Raw genomic sequence first — 19,498 nt, 5'->3', positions numbered from 1 at the left:
GTCAAGTTAAAAGACGCACTAATCACTTCCGGTTTATAAAATAAAAGCTTTTTTTGTTGAAATATATGATGCGATCTGATTATCTAGAAGTAAATGACAATAATTAAGAACACACTTATAAAGTATGGCCTTAAATGAAGGGCTAAGTCTAATATACTCCATGGTTGAGGAAGAGTCCTAACTTAAAACCATAATTGAGATAAAATTCTGCAATATTATTAATCAAATGTTCTCACAGTAGCTTTAAATTAATTTCTGTGTTGTTAAATTATGTTTTAAATTCATATAATGAGCTTTCGGGTTAATCTTTAATGCTTTAAAATAATTCCTTATAACTTTTTTTCCTATAAAATTAGAAAAAGTGCAAAAAATGATATCTATAAAGAATTTATCATATGTAGATTTATTTAAAAAAACACCAAACAGTTAATAAAAGGCCACATGATTAAAAGTGACTGTTACTGTTGGAGCTATTTACAATGTTTCGTATATTTGATTATTTTTACTTTAATGAATTAATTTATTATCATTTCATTTCAGGTATAGGACTCTCTGTAAAGTAACCTTGAGTGTTGAGAAAGGCGCCTTTAAATAAAATGTATTATTAGTATCTATTATTGTTATTAAGTTTGATGCCATAGGTGTTATTAGTATATTTCGTTACCCACTTTTGTAGGCTGATAGTTTTTGCACTGATGTGTATATAGATGGGATGGTAAGGTAGGAGGGGCGGACACCAGGGGGAGGTGAATGGTTTTTACTGGAAGATTTGAAGGCTTAGAGGCATTCCCTTTTGTTTGAGAGAAGCCTTTTTTTCATTGTACAATAAACCACCAAAATACTGAATACTTGGCGGGACATCGGCGATCTTTAAGACACCGTGTACGATCCACTCTCCCGTGCCCCGTGGACGGTTTTTGATTTGAGTTTTGTAAAGTTGACCGAGTCAAAGAGCCACTACAGTTCCTTTCTTTTCATCATTTAGCATGACTTGCTTAAGTTGACGCTTTTATTTTGGTAGTCAAACCGTCTGTTTCCGGTGTTGGTGTGTGTTGACTCTGTCTGACTTCACACAGCTGCAGAAGGAGGAGGATCCATCCAGCTGCTGATCGTGCAGAGCTGAACACAGACCCTGGAACAGTTTAACACTTATTAAACTCAGACAGTCAGAGGTCAGAGGTCAGGTGGTAAAATCTTCACTTTCAGTCAGTCAGGGGATTTTTTATCTTTAAAGACTTTTTGTTAGACTGAAACTTTGAAAACACCTGTTACACACAAAGTTACATTTCTTTATTGTTTTTACTTTTTGTTTTAAGTTTCAGTTCAGTTTTATTTATTTGAATCAATATTTATGTTTACATTTTAATGTATTTATATTATGTTGTTTTTTCAACAAAGGCAAACGGACACTGGTTTATGAAAGTAAATTTGAAGTTTGTGTTGAGTCTCAGTTTCACTGTAAACAGTTCCACAGAGTCTCAGCGTCACTGTAAACAGTTCCACAGAGTCTCAGTTTCACTGTTAACAGTTCCACAGAGTCTCAGCTTCACTGTAAACAGTTCCACAGAGTCTCAGCTTCACTGTTAACAGTTCCACAGAGTCTTAGTTTCACTTTAAACAGTTCCACAGAGTCTCAGTTTCACTGTTAACAGTTCCACAGAGTCTCAGTTTCACTGTAAACAGTTCCACAGAGTCTCAGCTTCACTGAAAACAGTTCCACAGTCTCAGTTTCACTGTTAACAGTTCCTCAGTTTCACTGTAAACAGTTCCACAGTCTCAGCTTCACTGTAAACAGTTCCACAGTCTTAGTTTCACTGTAAACAGTTCCACAGTCTTAGTTTCACTGTAAACAGTTCCACAGTCTCAGCTTCACTGTAAACAGTTCCACAGTCTCAGCTTCACTGTAAACAGTTCCACAGAGTCTTAGTTTCACTTTAAACAGTTCCACAGAGTCTCAGTTTCACTGTTAACAGTTCCACAGAGTCTCAGTTTCACTGTAAACAGTTCCACAGAGTCTCAGCTTCACTGTAAACAGTTCCACAGAGTCTCAGCTTCACTGTAAACAGTTCCACAGAGTCTCAGCTTCACTGTAAACAGTTCCACAGAGTCTCAGCTTCACTGTAAACAGTTCCACAGTCTCAGCTTCACTGTAAACAGTTCCACAGAGTCTCAGTTTCACTGTAAACAGTTCCACAGAGTCTCAGCTTCACTGTAAACAGTTCCACAGAGTCTCAGCTTCACTGCAAACAGTTCCACAGTCTCAGCTTCACTGTAAACAGTTCCACAGAGTCTTAGTTTCACTTTAAACAGTTCCACAGAGTCTTAGTTTCACTGTTAACAGTTCCACAGAGTCTCAGTTTCACTGTAAACAGTTCCACAGAGTCTCAGCTTCACTTTAAACAGTTCCACAGTCTCAGTTTCACTGTTAACAGTTCCACAGAGTCTCAGTTTCACTGTTAACAGTTCCACAGAGTCTCAGCTTCACTGTAAACAGTTCCACAGTCTCAGTTTCACTGTTAACAGTTCCTCAGTTTCACTGTAAACAGTTCCACAGTCTCAGCTTCACTGTAAACAGTTCCACAGTCTTAGTTTCACTGTAAACAGTTCCACAGTCTCAGCTTCACTGTAAACAGTTCCACAGTCTCAGTTTCACTGTTAACAGTTCCACAGAGTCTCAGTTTCACTGTAAACAGTTCCACAGAGTCTCAGTTTCACTGTAAACAGTTCCACAGAGTCTCAGCTTCACTGTCACAGGCTTCCCTCTGGCTTCCTTCAGTGGTATGAACCTGAAACAGAAACTGATGTTCTTGTAATTAACGGGTCTTCAGTTTGCTGAAATAACAACATCATGATGCAGATTAGTCCAAAGTCCAAAGTCCAAAGTCCAGCTTTGTCAGGTCTGTCCTCAAGAGGAGAAGAAAACTACGTCTACAATGTTTCTTTGTTGAATGGAGGTCTATGAAAGAGGATTAGAGACACTGATGTTTCTTTTAGCTCTGACCTTCTTCATGGAATGTTCCATTTGTTCTCAGAATTCTGACATCATCAAAAACAGAATTCTGGAATTCTGTCTTTGATGATGTCAGAATTCTAGAACACCTGCTGTTGCTCTCCATACAGACTGTTTTTCCTGCTGACACCTGATTGGTGGATACTCCTCAGACTACAGACAGAGACCAGAACCCTCCTCATAAGAGATCATCCTCAGTGTAACTATATTTGGAAACAGCCGAGTCAAAAACAAATGACATTAAAGGGTTGTCTGTAAAAACGATTTTTTAATACGTCGACAATCTTCCAATATTCTTGCGGACTGGATAAATGGAGTTCTGGGACGTAGCCCAGCGTGATTTTAAACTCAGATACAAATGTTTGTATGCAGTCCTAAATTTGAAAGATAAGCTTCTTATTTTATGGTTTTTCCCTGTTCAAGGTTCCTGCTGAGTCATTCTGGGAACTATAAAAACTTGTCACATGCAAACGATGACATGAAGCTCATCTGCAGCAGCAGCTCCCTGCATGCACACCTGGTCCCCACCTGCTGCAGCACCGGAACCCGGACTCTTCACGTCCACACTGCCAGATGATTCCAGCTCAGAGGTCACTCTCCAGTATCACCTGCTCAAAGTAACCGCTGTAGAACGACACCTTGCTGTTGTTCTTGCAGGTCTCGTGTAACCCGGGCCAAATCTCGGGGTCCATGTAGGTGTAGATGATGAGGTAACCCCGGGCACTCGGCAGCGAGGCTTCGAGCTGGGCCAGAAACACGGCACAGACAGCAGACAGATCGTGGCCGTAGATGTCGATGTTGAGGAGCATGGCGTCGTGGCGGTAGGGGATGGAGTATGGTGCGGTGCGCAGGCTGACGGCGGAGGGTTTAGACTCACGGTCTACGATCCACTTCAGCTCCCTCCGACGCAGGACCTCCAGGTTTGCCTCCACAGGCTTCAGAGGCTCCCAGTTATTGATGAGGGTTTTATTGGGCAGCAGTTTGGACACCATGTGGTCGGACAGGATCAGAGTCTCTGCCTGCTGCTGGTTCAGGGTCACCGGGCTGAGGAAGGCAGAGTCAGACTGAGAGGAGAGTCTGGACCGAAGCTCGGTGACAAAGAGGCTGAGGTCTGCTGCCTCACAGCACAGGGACATGATGGCCTGCAGGCGGCGACAGCCAACATCAGGATATCAGTTCACAACAAGATTCAGATTAAAGTCACGTCAGCTTTAAAACAATCATAAGTGCCTTTTGAACCTTTAAGAAAGAGTCCGTCTGATTAATCAGTGATGTTTAAAGGTGCATTTCCACCAAGAGTTCCGGGGTCTTTTAGCCCCCAGAACTACTTTACCCTGAACTAAAAGGTTCCCGGTCCCCCATTGTTGTCTGCGTTTGGACCGCGGGCTGAAGTCCCGGGTAGATTGTGTAAATCAGGCCAGTGACGTATGGAGACAAAAAAGTAAATGCACTACACCACCAGACCAGTAGTGGGCAGTAACACATTCTGAGCAACACAACAGTTAGCCTGTTAGCATGAAGAGACTCAGCTGGTCTGTTTTAGATGGTGCTATATTTCATCACAGATGGATTCACTGAATCAACACGTGAGAGGAGATAAGCGCGAGTAGCAAAGACGTTTCAACACGGCTTTAAAATCCTTTAGAACTCAAAAAGCCGTGATCGCAGAGATCGGCCGGTGTTTTGGTTTAAACGGCGACCCTGTTAACTGGAGACTCTCAGCTGGATGCATCCCTCATAAACGTTGACAAAAAATTGACAAAAAAAAATTGACAAAAAAAATTTGACAAAATAAAATTGACAAAAAATAATTTTACAAAGAAAAATTTGGAAAAAAAAAATTTGGAAGAAAAAAAGTTTTGAAAAAAAAAAGTTTTGACAAAAATAATTCTGAAAAAAAAAGTTTTGAAAAAAAAAAGTTTTGAAAAAAAAAAAGTTTCGACAAAAAAAATTTGAAACAAAAAAATTTGGACAAAAAAAAAATTGACAAAAAAAATGTTGACAAAAAAGTTGATCAGAGCCTGTGGAAAAAAAATATTTTCCTCAAATTTGAAGTTTTGCTCCAAAAGCAGAAAAACCTGCGCCTGCGGTTATAAACATGTAAAAAGCAAAGAATGAATCAACACAATAGTTAGCCTGTTAGCATGAAGAGACTCAGCTGGTCTGTTTTAGATGGCGTCTTTAGACCATCATTAAATATCTGATGAGGATATTTTGAAATCTTAATAAAAACTAAACTAGTTTGCATTCCCAGGAACTCCCTCTGTGTTTCAACAGCTGTGTAAACTCCACAAACACTGACACGTTCAGCTGAAGGTCTCCAGTTTACAGGGTCACTTTTAAAACCGGAACACCGGGAGGAGAAACGCATTCACGGTGGGCTGAGAGAAGACTACTGTTACAAGCTGCTTAATCAAGAGAATCACAGCTTCTTCTTTTGAAAAGTACACACACATACAAAAAAGATAGAACAAATAAAAACTAATGAAAGAAAGAGAAATCAAGAGAATCACAGATGTGTGTGATGTTATTGTGGACGGAGGGAGGAATAAAAACACTGAGGTTAATCTACCAATCAGACACGTTCCTCCGGTCGAAAAAAGGCCTTCAGTGTGAACATGTTAGTGTTTCTCCAAACTGACCCACCTCCTTAGCTATAAGTCGATACTTGGTGAGCGATTGTGGGGATGGCAGGTCTACTCGTGCCGTCCTGACAGCAGAGACTTCTGGGTAATGATGGCGTATGTAGTCAGTAATGTGCCTCTGGAGGCCTCCAGCGATGCCACGGCCCCGTAAATCAGAGGCCACCCTGAGACCCTGAAAAACAGCCGTCTGACCACCATCCACCAGCAGAGCAGACTCCAGCCCCACCTGTAGGGGGAGCAGGGGAGCACAAAGTTTAGCTCGTTGCAGAAAACAGAACCGTTTGAAAAGTTTACATTTAAACAAAACAACACAAAGAGAGAGATGTCAAACAGTTTGAAGTAAAAGGTGCAGATTATTAAGGTTGAAGCTTTTTTAAGACTAATGAAACAACGAAAATTAGAGATAGCTTTAGTTTTACTGCACCGTAGTGCCATTTATATGGGAGGCAGACACCCTCTCTACAGAATTTAAAATCCTTCTTCTGACCTACAAAGCTCTTACACTCCCAACATACAGGCCTGCTCATCGTACCTACAGTCTCTAAAAGTAGTATGGGAGGTAGAGCCTTCAGTTATCAGGCCCCTCTCCTTTGGAATCATCTCCCAGTCAGGGTCCGGGAGGCAGACACCCTCTCTACTTTTAAGAGTAGGCTTCAAACTTTCCTTTTTGATAAAGCTTATAGTTAGAGCTGGATCAGGCTTGGACCAGCTCTTATTTATGCTGCTATAGGCTTAGACTGACACACTGGGATCCTGTCTTTCCCTCTCTCTCCTCTCTCTGCCTGTCTCTCACTTTAACTCTTCCTGTCCCATTAAAGTTACTAACCATAGACCTTTCTGGAGTCCCTGAGCTCCCTTGTCTCGTAGGTTCCTCTGGATCTCTGCTGCTGTGGACGTGGTCCAGACTCCAGCTGCTACAACTACTACTATCCGTCTCCCCACTATCATCTCTCTCTCTCTCTCTTCATCTCCCTCTATCCCTCTCTCCAACACGGTCTCAGCAGATGTGTGTCTAACATGAGTCTGGTCCTGCTGGAGGTTTCTGCCTGTTAAAGGAAGTTTGTCCTTGCCACTGTAACTTGCTAAATGCTGAAAAGTGCTCTGCTCATGGTGGATTAAGATGAGATCAGACTGAGTCCGGTCTGTAAGAGGGGACTGGATCTGATCCGGTCTTGATGTTGGTTCTTTGTTAATAATAGAACATAGAGTCCGGTCTAGACCTGCTCTGTTTGGAAAGAGTCTGAGGAGATTTGTGATTTGGTGCTTTATAAATAGAGATTGATTGATTTCTGGTCACATATTTTTTAGATCAGATTAGATTTTTTAGATCAACACAAAACTAAATGGAAGCAGCCGGCTGTCTTCAGTTCTCACTACTCTGTCCTTCATCCTCGCGATGAAGACGAGACGTCCAGGTTCACAAAGCCAGCGATGGAAGCTAACGGGCAGGTAGTCGAGTCCATTGAAGGCGCCCCTGCAGACGTCCAGGACCTGTGTCATAAATACAAACACAAACAGCTGAGCTCATTTGAAGACAAATCAAACATGACAACTTTGAAAGCATGGTCCATGTTAACAGAGTTAGACCGCTAACGACTATCAGAAGCTAACGTTTTTGTCACAGTGTCAACAGGCAGATGTGAAATGAGACTGAAGTTCGAGGTTGCTTTGTGTCTGTTTTCTTCATTTTGTTAGACGTCTCTTTCCCTCAGCTCCTCGTGTCTTTAACCTCTCTGTCTGTGACCAGTCAGCTTCTAACTGCAAATCTAAAGTTTTGTGCTCATGAAATACATTCAGTGACTTTAAGGTTGTCACTGTCCATCAGAATCAAGTATCTAGCTCAAATACAGCTACACAAGAAGTCGCCTCATGAGGCTTTAATGTTGATCAAAAACTAAAAGGCAAACTGAGAGTCGCCCCCTGCTGGACACCAGAAAGAATGCAGGTTGAAGACTCTTCTGTGTTGTTTGAATCCTTCTTCTGAACAGTTAATGGTTGATATGGTTGGATTACCCAGTTCATCAGATTTACTCTAACTGTAAAAAGGAAACATTACAGACCTGCTGGAAGTCCTGCTCCTCTGCAAAGCCATACACCAAATCACAAACTCCCCCTGCTGCAGACATTCAAGAAGCTGATTCAAACCAGAGAGAGGTTTTGTTGTTCTTTAGTTTCTCTCAGACTCGGTGCAGTCGTCCCCTGAATGCTGCAAAGGTTTCCCCCTGACTCTCTTCTGTCTTTGTTTTCAGGACTCCGTCTGTAGAGGAGACACACGAAGCTGCGGGGAGAAGTACTGATGTCTGTGAACTTCAGACCCTGGAATCTCTCCTCTAGTCCCAAACATCTGTGTCGAAATCAGAGAGGATGAAACCTGATAGGACTACAGAGACTTCTTAAAGGTACAGTTACGCGTTTAAGTGAAGCAGATGTTCTAAGAAGTTTTTAAGTGTAACAGTGACCCCTGCTGGGTGAATGTAGGTACTGCGTTTCCTAATGCAAAGGTAACTCAAAATGCAAATATGAGTCAGTTAAACATTCTTCTATCACGTCAATAAGGACCAGATCTTTCTTTCCATAGATCTTTGAACAGTGGAGGTTTGTTTGAAAGTTTCTGATGCTGAGATTATGAGTTTAATCCCATAAAATTAAAGTCTAAAAACAAAGAGATAAAGACAGAGACACCTAGAGAAGAAAATGTTTGAGTTTAAACTGTTTATTTAAAAATGTGTATGAAGTTAAACGATGACGTGTTGTTGCAGAAATGTTGGTAAATCAGGATTAAATCATGCGACCTGTTTTAATGTACTTTTTCCATATTTTGGGACTTCTGGAAATCCATCAGCTGATCTCCTCTGAGTAGAAAAACATCCTGAGAGAACTTCTTTGTGAAATGTTCGTGAACATTCAGGAAGTAAAAAGTGGATTTAGCACCAAATCAAATCAGAGTCATCAGCAGAGATGTTAAAAACAAGATAAAAACAAGCTTCAGTGGGGAATCCTGTGGAGTAATGGGATCGTATCTAACAGGATGAAGCTCAGTATGTGTGATCAGTGTTACTTCTCATGACGGAGGCGTGTTTCAGAGGGTTTCAGGTGTTTGAACTCTCCGGCCCGTGGTCCCAGCCGACGTTTGAATGTCTCAGACTGGAGGTGAAGACGTCCCTCCGCCCGCCGCCTCCTCTTCATGTCACACAGAGATCCTTGCAATCCTTCTGCGTCTCAAAGCGGTTCTCGTTGCCTCCGCAGCCTCCGTACCAGAAGGGGGCGCACTGACCCAGTTTTCTGCTGAAAGACCACCTCAGGACATAGTCTTGGCAGGTACCGCTCTCCTGGCTGAGGAGGCAGACGTCTGATGGAGACAGGAGAGAGAGGTTTGTGTCATGAAACACAGAACGGAGGGATCTAACAAGAACTCTTCAAATATTTAAAGTTTACATCGGCTGAATATTAAATCTTGATATTTGAGCAACAACAACTCCATCACTTCTTGTGTCTTTACATCCCGCTGGAAGAAATGTCTCTGATGGAAACAAAATACCAATCTCCTGCTCATCTGGAACCGGTGGGTCTCAGTTTCACTGTAAATGCTTAGAAGTCTTTAGTCTCGATATTCAAACGAGCAGCAAGAAAGTTCTGAATACTGCGTCTTGAGGTTTTCGTTTAGGTGTGGCAGTAATGGTCTTGCTCCTTTGGTTCTAGTGTTGCCAGTTGTAGCAGTGAAGGAAACTCTCCCACTAACGACACAATGAAACGTCAGAGGATCTTTTTATTCTACGTTGTGTGTTTTTAGTGCGTGTTAGTGTGTTACCTTTGTCCTCAGCTCCAGAGGCTGGACTCGGGCTGTCCTGTTCCCGGGTCAGGTCGTTGGAGGCATTCAGGTGTCTAATCAGAGTCTCTCCTCCTATTTGAGCTTCATCTCCCATAATCTCCCAGTCTCCAGACTCCGGACTGAACACACAGAAACACACTCCCATGATTTATGAAATACACAATCCTCACAATCATTTTGATGCTCACGGTTAAAGTTTGGTGTTTACACATAATGAATTAACATGTAACATCATATTTAAACTCTACACACTTGTTACAGGCTGAGCTGCAGAGTCATGGACGCTGTCATGACATGTTTTGTTAAAACCTTGTTTTTTTTATACATCTTTACAAACCCGTCGAGGAATCCTTCCCCCGGCTCTCTGAGCTGCTGACACGTCTGTCTCAGTGAAGGAGGAGGATACGTGTTGACTCCCTCTGAGAGAAACAAACAAACACGTTGGTCACGTTTGAAATCAAAGAGGAAACGTCTCTAAACCATGATGAGTGAGTCTGTTTGGAGAGACAAAGTGTCTTCAGTCTGACGGAGCTCTTACTGTCGAGGGCGGAGAGGAAGACTCTGAAGAAGCGCTGGCAGTAGCCCTGCTCCTCAGCGTTCAGTCTGCTGACGTGGATCAGGTGCTGATGTAAGGGCAGACCGGCCAGCTCCTCCGCCTGAGTCCGGCTGTAGCGCTCGCCCACCGTCACCACAAACAGCGCCACCCCCTCGCACTTGGCCTTCTGGGAGACGTACTGCAGCTTGAGCCGGTCCCGGAGAGCCGTCTGGGTGCCCACCACGGTCAGCAGCGCCCTCTTCTTCCGGGCCTGGCCGGCCTTCAGGAGCACCTCCCTCAGGGCGAACTCCAGCGTCCGTCCCAGAGCCGAGGAGCCGCCCTGCTGCTGCAGGTTCTGGATCAGGTGCCTCTTCATCAGGTCCTGGCTCTGGTAGGTCTGCAGACCAAACTCCTCCTTGAGAGCCTGGGTGCTGCCCTGCTGGACCAAAGCCACCCGGGCCCGGTTCCCGGGTCTGCCGGGCTTAGGGCTCACAGCCAGCTGCTGCACCACAGAACCCAGCAGCTGCTGGGCGCCGGCGTACTCGTCAGCCTTCACCTCCCTGGAGCCGTCCATCACCAAGACCAGGTCCACATCGGCCTCCTGAGGCGGCGCCGGATCCTGGATGAAGGAGCACTGGTCTGAGCGCTTACAGGGGTCTGAGGGGAAAGGGGTGATTTTCAGAGATTGTGGTCTCAGGATGAAAAGGAGCTGATGACTCAGAGCTCTGCTCACCGTAACAGATGGCACAGTCCTTCACCGTGTTCAGGTCAGCAGACATGTCCCTCCCCAGCACCGTGAAGATGGCTCTCCTCGTGTCGTCCACCTGAGAGGAAACAGCAGCTCTCAGTTTCATCCCCTCATTTCTCACTCCTCCACAGAGAGCAACACTTCAGCGTGTGAGAGCTCGGTCTGAAGTGATCCTCCTCCACGCTCTGAGGACCTGAGGGATCCCTCCTGACCCTCTTTAAAATCTGGATCAAACTCACCTCCATCGCCTGACGAACTGCCGGAGCGTTCCTCAGAGAGACGACAGCCGGGACGATGTTGAGGCCTTGGTACTCCATCATGGCGGTCACCACGTCTGAGGCGTCCTGTGTCGGCCCGGCGGAGAAAAAGACCGCCACCTTCCTCGCCATCGTCCCTGCTCTGACCCGTTTGAAGACGTTCTGACCCACGAAGCGCATGGCGGCGCCCAGCTGGCGGCTGTTGGACGTCCTCTCCAGGGCGATGTTCTTCACGGACTCGATCAGCTGTGACTTGCTGCGGTAGTCGTGGAAACGGATCAGGTACCTGGTGTAGGCGCTGTATCCCACCACGGCCACGCGGGCGCCGGTCGGACAGTTGCTCTCGGCGACGGTGACGTCCTCCAGCAGGGAGAGGAGGGCGGAGCGCTGCCTCTCGAAGGCCGCCGGGGTCACGTCCGCAGACATGTCCAGACCGAACACCAGCTCGGTGGGGTAGGCCGGGCAATCAAAGCAACCTGCAGGAGAGAAGGGGGAGGGGCTTCAAGTGGAACACAACTAAACATCCCAAAGCTGTGGGGGTCTAACTTCTGGTCCAGTCGGAGGTTGGGGTAAAGTGGAGACATACGTACCTCCGGAACACGCTGTGTGAGGAGAACAAGAACATATCTTAGAGCGGCGTTATTCTCTGGAACCAAACATGAAGATTTAAAGAAACACACACACGTTTTTATCTCTGACCGTTTAACACTCACCACAGTTATCTCTGATGTAGGTGATCAGCTGGCACTCCTGAGACAACAGAAAACAAGTCTGATGAGTTTCAACATGTTCACTGTTTCACGACATGTCGGCAAATTACGATCATTTAAAGACGACTCACAGACAAGCTTCTGACTCCAGGAGGACCTCTGAGACCCTGATGAAGGAAGAACATCAGTGAATTACCTCTTTCTGTTTCTAACACCCAACAACATAACAGACATGACTATGTAGTGGAAGTCACTGCATTATAAACAGACATGACTCTGTAGTGGAAGTCACTGCATTAAACACAGACATGACTCTGTAGTGGAAGTCACTGCATTAAACACAGACATGACTCTGTAGTGGAAGTCACTGCATTAAACACAGACATGACTCTGTAGTGGAAGTCACTGCATTATAAACAGACATGACTCTGTAGTGGAAGTCACTGCATTATAAACAGACAGGTTTAAACTGAACCATACAAAGAGGAAACCATATATAAACCTGATCTGGAGACTTCTCTGGACCTGAGCCCGTTTAAGATGGACTGATGGGAAGTGGAAAACTGTCCTGATGTCTGATGAATCAAAATCTGACGTTCTTCCTGGAAACCCTGGATGCTGTGTGTAGTTCATATGTTCTGTCTCATGAGTTCTGTTGTTCTGAGAGTAAAGGTGAAAGCATTTCTGTGTCTGCTCACCCTGTGTCCTGGATATCCGATCTCTCCGGTCCTGCCTGGTTCTCCTGACCCGCCTGAGTTCCCCTGAGGGATCAGAAAATCAAGTCATGAAAAACAGTCCAAAGAAAGGGAAAACCCAGGTATGATGAGACTCACCCCTCGCCCCTGGTTCCCTTTAGGTCCTGGGTATCCTTCAGTTCCTTTCAGACCGTATTCACCCTGAACACAAGAACAGAAGACTTAGGTCAAAGTTGAACACGCTGCTTCTTCTTCTCCTGTGTCGTCTGAGTGTCATTAAACTTCTTAAAAACACAGACTTACACGAAGTCCAGGGTAACCAGGAAAACCAGAATCCCCCTGTGTAAAGACAAGAACTAGACTCAGTTATCAAGTCCATTTCTTTAATGTCGTTTCCAATTTTCTACATGAAATGTTTCTTTATGTTCTCTTCTTCTGCAGTTATTTCACCGCACAGTGTGGAGAATCAGCTCCACCTGCTGGTAACCTCCACTAACTACCGCTCTTAAATTCATACAGCAGGAGTGAATGGAAACTCGCAGCAAGTGTCGTTTTCTTCTGATGATTTTATGAACACTTGGATGGAAAATGTCTCAGTACGTTGGGTTTTAAGGTGAGCTCTACCTTGGCACCTTTAGGACCTGGAGATCCATACCCGTCTCTCCCATCCTGACCCTGAAACAGAGCACAAAATATGAAGGTACAGTTCACATTTACATTATTTACAGCTGACGTTCAGCTTCTTACCGGCGTTCCTAGAGGTCCCCGTAATCCAGGAGCACCATTCTCACCCGGGTCTCCAGGCTGGCCCTTCAGAACCACAACACAACAAAACATTTAGATCTGCTCTGGTTTTAAAAAACAGAGGCAACAACTCCCCTAAAACACACCTAGTTATAAACAGACTGAATGTGATCCTGCCCCGTGGAGTTCAAGCTCTAACACTGTGGCTGTTTCTGAAACAGCCTGCTACATACTACTTACTAATGTAGTAGGCAGTAGGTATTGCCTACTACATACTGCGTTTGAATGTAGTATGTAGTCTGACTGTTCTGTCCGATCTGTCATGCAGCATGCTGAGCCAGACTTCGCTGGATTTCCGGTTTCGGAAAGCGGAAGTAAACAACGGCGAAGCCGATAAATAAAAAGCTTATTTAGCATCACTTATGATTTAAAAAGTTAGGAAGTGGTTTATATGTAATTTGATAACTTTCACAGCACCCAAAAACAGATTTCCTCCCGTCAAAAAATGAGGAAAAAGAAAAAGCAGAACGAGCGCTGTGCATTATGGGAAACAGTACGCGAGGAAGACTGGTCCGATGCACACTGAGATATTTTCCCGAATCAGTAGACATCCGGGGAGTTTTGGCTTACTGCAGATTTTGCTCTTGTTCACAGACTACTTACTACATACTGAATTTTGGACATATCAGTACGTACTGCTAGTATAGTAGGCGATTTCGGAAACAGCCAGGGAGTTTGTTTAAGACACAGGAAGTGATGTCACACACCTTCTGTCCAGTAACACCTCTACTCCCGCCCAATCCTGGATCACCACCTGGTCCTGGTTCACCCTGCAGAGAAGACAAACTGTAACTGCAGGGTATTCATACCATACACAACAACACAAACACGCTCTCCAGGTGATCTGAGTTTGTCAAAGTCAGAGGAGGAGCTAAAGTACTCACCTGAGGTCCAGGAAAGCCAGGAAGTCCTATTGGTCCAGGATCACCATTCCCCCCCAAGGATCCCTGCAGAGACATCATAGACTGTTTAAGACACTGCTCTCAATTCACCTGTGTGTTATCATCAGGACTCTTCACAGACTCTAGTATTTAATTTAACAGTGTGTAGTATTTAAAGGTACAGTGTGTAGTATCTAAAGGTAGTGTGTAGTATCTAAAGGTAGTGTGTAGTATTTAAAGGTACAGTGTGTAGTATTTAAAGGTACAGTGTGTAGTATTTAAAGGTACAGTGTGTAGTATCTACAAGTAGTGTGTAGTATTTAAAGGTACAGTGTGTAGTATTTAAAGGTGCAGTATGTAGTATTCAAAGGTGCAGTGTGTAGTATTCAAAGGTACAGTGTGTAGTATTTAAAGGTGCAGTATGTAGTATCCATCATCCTTCCCAGCAGACACATGGTTTTCCTGAACAGTGCCCCTGTATTTCTTTGGAAGTCTGTGCTACTGCCAAGTCCTTTCCCACATCCAAATCAAATACCTCATTGGTTCATCTGCCAGTAATACGCCTTTGGGAATTACAGTTACACTGCAGCTCTGCCTGAAATATAAGGCTTGAAATCAATGATTTTGAACTTAAACTGTAGATAAGACAACATATCAGATATTGAAACTGATGGTATTGAAACCGCCTTCCTGAAGACTTCATTGTCTGGATGGCAGCATGTGTTGCTCCTAAACCTGTATATATTTTTCAGCCTTAGTGGAGCCTTCACAGATGTGGAAGCTACCCAAGCCATGGACTATTTTTAGTTAAATATAAACTATAAATGATTTACAGACCATCAGAATCTGTTAAATCAACATTTTACACAGCGTCTTAACTTTTTAGTACGTCTCAAAACAGCAAACATTTTATTACAGCAGCTGTCAGGGTCTTTCCTTTCCTTTGGCGCCCCCTGTGGACAAAGTGTGTAACAGGCAGCCTTGTTTAGAGTTCTGGTGATCCAGATTTGTTTATCTTTGTAAGTCTGTATCCGGATCGAGTTGATCCAGATCCAACAAGCACAGAAGTAAACTGGATCACCTGACCCCGGATAGCACGGCAGTGGATTACCAAATTTCAGATCATTTCTAATCCAGATTGAGCTTCTTCACTGACCTGAGGACCAGAAGCACCCGGGATGCCTGGAGGTCCTTGAGCCCCTGGCAGTCCAGGTTTACCCTGCAGAGACCCAGAGAGAGCTTAAAGAGTGTTTCATTATGATTCTAGATGTATAAAAACATGTGTGTGTGTTCCTCTCTTACATTCCCACCAGGGGGTCCTGGTCTTCCTTTCAGACCCTGCACGGCACAGTTTGAGGAAAAGCAGATCTTTAATCATCAGTCCATTATTCCTGTGAACACACACAGCTCTGCCTGGCTGATGCTCACACACACAGCTCTGCCTGGCTGATGCTCACACACACAGCTCTGCCTGGCTGATGCTCACACACACAGCTCTGCCTGGCTGATGCTCACACACACAGTTCTGCCTGGCTGATGCTCACACACACAGCTCTGCCTGGCTGATGCTCACACACACAGCTCTGCCTGGCTGATGCTCACACACACAGCTCTGCCTGGCTGATGCTCACACACACAGCTCTGCCTGGCTGATGCTCACACAAACAGCTCTGCCTGGCTGATGCTCACACACACAGCTCTGCCTGGCTGATGCTCACACACACAGCTCTGCCTGGCTGATGCTCACACACACAGCTCTGCCTGGCTGATGCACACACACACACAGCTCTGCCTGGCTGATGCTCACACACACAGCTCTGCCTGGCTGATGCTCACACACACAGTTCTGCCTGGCTGATGCTCACACACACAGCTCTGCCTGGCTGATGCTCACACACACAGCTCTGCCTGGCTGATGCTCACACACACAGCTCTGCCTGGCTGATGCTCACACACACAGCTCTGGCTGGCTGATGCTCACACAAACAGCTCTGCCTGGCTGATGCTCACACACACAGCTCTGCCTGGCTGATGCTCACACACACAGCTCTGCCTGGCTGATGCTCACACACACAGCTCTGCCTGGCTGATGCACACACACACACAGTTCTGCCTGGCTGATGCTCACACACACAGCTCTGCCTGGCTGATGCTCACACACACAGCTCTGCCTGGCTGATGCTCACACACACAGCTCTGGCTGGCTGATGCTCACACAAACAGCTCTGCCTGGCTGATGCTCACACACACAGCTCTGCCTGGCTGATGCTCACACACACAGCTCTGCCTGGCTGATGCTCACACACACAGCTCTGCCTGGCTGATGCACACACACACACAGTTCTGCCTGGCTGATGCTCACACACACAGCTCTGCCTGGCTGATGCTCACACACACAGTTCTGCCTGGCTGATGCTCACACAGAGCTGAAAACATCCTCACACTTGCCTATTTTTTTGGCTCAACACATCAACTTTAAGGACATGTTCACCTGCTGCCTTACAGATCCACCCTCTGACAGGTGTAACAGAGGGTTCAGGTGTTTCTCTCCTCACCTGTCAGAGGTGGTGATGTCAGGGCTGATCTGTGAATATTCATGTACGAATGAAAGACACGATCAAAGTCAGAAACTCACCGGATTTCCAACGTCTCCTGCCCTACCTGGCTTCCCGTCTGCTCCAGGTTCTCCCTGTGGGTTTAAAAACATTACAGATGAACGCTCGTCATTTAACAAAACTTCAATAACCACAACTTCTACAACTACAACTCCAGCTTCTATGACCTCTGCTACTACTACGACTCCTATTACTGTAACGACTACAACAACTACAACTACGACTCCCATCACTGTTACAACTACTACAACTACGACTACAACTACTATGACTCCTATGACCAGTACAACAACCCCTACTACCACTACGACTTCTACAACTTCTGTGACTACAACTCCAACAACTATTACGACTACTAATACCAGTCCTACTACGTCTATTACTACTACAACTACTACTCCACCTACTATAACTCCTTAGACTACTGGATCCTACGGATCCAACAGCTCCTACGGATCCAACGGATCCAACAGGTCCTACGACTCCTACGGATCCAACGGATCCAACAGGTCCTACGACTCCTACGGATCCAACAGCTCCTACGACTCCTACGGCTCCTACGGCTCCCAGGACTCCTACGGCTCCCAGGACTCCAACGGCTCCTACTACTCCTACGACTCCTACTTCCACTTCTAATACAACTTCTAGGACTAACAGTAGGACTAAGTCTTGAGTTGAGTGTGTTGGCATTAGTAGTTAGTTTTAATTTCACATAAAGATCAAATCAGACAGAACAAGCAGAAATGTCATCAAGCAGTGAATCAGCCGCTTTCAACATCCAGACGTTCACGATCACCACTCAAAAGAAAACACAAGCAGTCTCTTGTGGCTCTCACCGGGAAACCGGGGTCCCCTGGGTCCCCATTTGGTCCTGGAGTGGTGTTATCAGCACCCGTTTCACCCTGTCAGAACAAAAAGCACAAAACTCAGAATCTCAACTCCACCAGCTGAAACTCACAACCATCCTCTTTTTATCCACTGCTTACTTTAAACTTCAGTCTAAAACAGGCAGGAGTGTTTCCAACAGTCAGAGAGAACATCTTTAAATGTGTTCAATAAATAAATAATCATCAGATCTGACTTTTGTTTCTGACTCAAACCATCAATCTGTTAGAAAAGACAGGAAACTCACCGGATCTCCTCTCAGTCCTCGATCTCCTTCAAGCCCCACCTCCCCCCTGATACCTGGGATACCCTGAGGACAACATGATCAGAGCTGCTCATCACAGCCAAAGACCCAACACGACTTCCTTCCAGCATGCAGACAAATATCAGAAAGTCTTAGTGGTTTTTTTTCTCACTGGGTTTCCTGGGTTTCCTCTTTCTCCTCGAGCTCCATCGAGTCCCGTCTGTCCCTGCAAACACAGAACCACAAACAGGGCTCAGACCAGAACCTGCAGGGCCTAGCTGATCAGATTGGATCAATGAGTAAAATCAGAAACCAAAGAGGACACAATCAAGATTTTACATCCCTACCTGCTCTCCGTTGACTCCGTTCAGACCGTCTTCTCCTCTCTCGCCCTGACACGTTGAGAATCAGACGTTACATTTTACAGCTTTCCTCCATTCACAAGATTTATCCTTCCTCCAAAACACGTCTGTGGGTTCAAGTCTTTACCAAGAGGTTCTTATCAAACATTATAGCAGTCATGAGTTACTCACCCTGTTCCCTGACATTGCTCTGAAGCCCTGCAGGCAAAAACAGAAAGATATTAAATATATCAGATCTTTAAAATTCTGCAGCAACATTCAAACACCAAGACGATTTCAATGAAAGATAGTCTGTCTCTGTATGAAGTTATGTTGTTATGGATGATTTAATGAAAGATAGAGTCTGTCTCTGTATGAAGTTATGTTGTTATAGATGAAGTTATGTTGTTATAGACGATTTCAATGAAAGATAGTCTGTCTCTGTATGAAGTTATGTTGTTATGGATGATTTAATGAAAGATAGAGTCTGTCTCTGTGTGAAGTTATGTTGTTATAGATGATTTAATGAAAGATAGAGTCTGTCTCTGTATGAAGTTATGTTGTTATAGATGAAGTTATGTTGTTATAGATGATTTAATGAAAGATAGAGTCTGTCTCTGTGTGAAGTTATGTTGTTATAGATGATTTAATGAAAGATAGAGTCTGTCTCTTTATGAAGTTATGTTGTTATAGATGATTTAATGAAAGATAGAGTCTGTCTCTTTATGAAGTTATGTTGTTATAGATGATTTCTAGATGATCAGAAATCTTTCATAATCAGAGAAGAACTGCAAATATCTATCTTATTTCTGTTTCATAAAAAATGTCAAAGAAAGAACTTCTGATCGTTAGAATCTCTTGTAACAGGCCAATCAAAGAACAAATTCAACAAAGTATGGATGAAGTAGCTGCTACCCTGCTGACATGCTGCTAACGCTACGTCCCCTCTTGATGTAAGAGGTAAAAATACTTTGCTCTCTCCATGATTAAACAGTTTTTCTTTGTTGTGTTGATCCATAGTGCACCTTCTGTCCTCTGGGTCCAGGACAGCCCCGGATGCCTCGAGGTCCCCCTGGTCCAGGAGGCCCTCTCCCACCCTGCAACAACCAAACACAGCCAGGTGAGAAAGAAAGCCAAGAAGCCAAACAAAGCCTGAGTATACTGAAAGAAGAAGAACAGCGACTTACAGCGACTCCCTGCTCTCCTGGAAAACCTGCGTGACCCTTCTGGCCTGAACGACCCTGTTAATGAACCACAGAAAACCAGATCAGGGGCAGAGACATCAGAAAGGAACTCAGG

General features: G+C 44.8%; 2 protein-coding genes across 2 annotated transcripts in view; both read right to left on the bottom strand.

The window, feature by feature from the left end:
- Positions 1-3,258: 3,258 nt before the first annotated feature.
- Positions 3,259-8,288, bottom strand: LOC117822557 (histidine N-acetyltransferase-like). Its single transcript, XM_034697353.1, has 4 exons — positions 7,716-8,288; positions 7,030-7,146; positions 5,657-5,881; positions 3,259-4,152 (listed from the first exon to the last, which is right to left on the bottom strand). Exons 1-4 carry the CDS (start codon positions 7,779-7,781, stop codon positions 3,595-3,597), a joined length of 966 nt encoding a protein of 321 aa, XP_034553244.1. The 5' UTR covers positions 7,782-8,288; the 3' UTR covers positions 3,259-3,594.
- A 64-nt stretch (positions 8,289-8,352) lies between these two features.
- The window catches only part of col6a4a (collagen, type VI, alpha 4a), a 30,411-nt gene continuing 19,265 nt past the window's right edge, over positions 8,353-19,498 (bottom strand). The window contains exons 14-39 of the mRNA XM_034697354.1: positions 19,387-19,440; positions 19,225-19,296; positions 18,392-18,418; positions 18,206-18,250; positions 18,031-18,084; positions 17,862-17,924; positions 17,566-17,631; positions 16,750-16,803; positions 15,417-15,452; positions 15,271-15,333; positions 14,118-14,180; positions 13,941-14,003; positions 13,177-13,239; positions 13,054-13,104; positions 12,733-12,768; positions 12,568-12,630; positions 12,433-12,495; positions 11,866-11,901; positions 11,738-11,774; positions 11,615-11,626; positions 11,007-11,500; positions 10,753-10,843; positions 10,023-10,676; positions 9,810-9,903; positions 9,464-9,603; positions 8,353-9,004 (exon numbers count right to left, since the gene is read on the bottom strand). Of these exons, the coding sequence (XP_034553245.1) occupies positions 8,838-9,004; positions 9,464-9,603; positions 9,810-9,903; positions 10,023-10,676; positions 10,753-10,843; positions 11,007-11,500; positions 11,615-11,626; positions 11,738-11,774; positions 11,866-11,901; positions 12,433-12,495; positions 12,568-12,630; positions 12,733-12,768; positions 13,054-13,104; positions 13,177-13,239; positions 13,941-14,003; positions 14,118-14,180; positions 15,271-15,333; positions 15,417-15,452; positions 16,750-16,803; positions 17,566-17,631; positions 17,862-17,924; positions 18,031-18,084; positions 18,206-18,250; positions 18,392-18,418; positions 19,225-19,296; positions 19,387-19,440 (2,661 nt within the window). The 3' untranslated portion in view covers positions 8,353-8,837. The remainder of the gene's footprint in view (positions 9,005-9,463; positions 9,604-9,809; positions 9,904-10,022; positions 10,677-10,752; positions 10,844-11,006; positions 11,501-11,614; positions 11,627-11,737; positions 11,775-11,865; positions 11,902-12,432; positions 12,496-12,567; positions 12,631-12,732; positions 12,769-13,053; positions 13,105-13,176; positions 13,240-13,940; positions 14,004-14,117; positions 14,181-15,270; positions 15,334-15,416; positions 15,453-16,749; positions 16,804-17,565; positions 17,632-17,861; positions 17,925-18,030; positions 18,085-18,205; positions 18,251-18,391; positions 18,419-19,224; positions 19,297-19,386; positions 19,441-19,498) is intronic.

The sequence above is a fragment of the Notolabrus celidotus genome, chromosome 12, assembly GCF_009762535.1.
Source record: "Notolabrus celidotus isolate fNotCel1 chromosome 12, fNotCel1.pri, whole genome shotgun sequence".
Lineage (NCBI taxonomy): Eukaryota > Metazoa > Chordata > Actinopteri > Labriformes > Labridae > Notolabrus > Notolabrus celidotus.
Note: the sequence above shows the minus strand (reverse complement) of the source record. Positions and strands in the feature narration are given on the sequence as shown.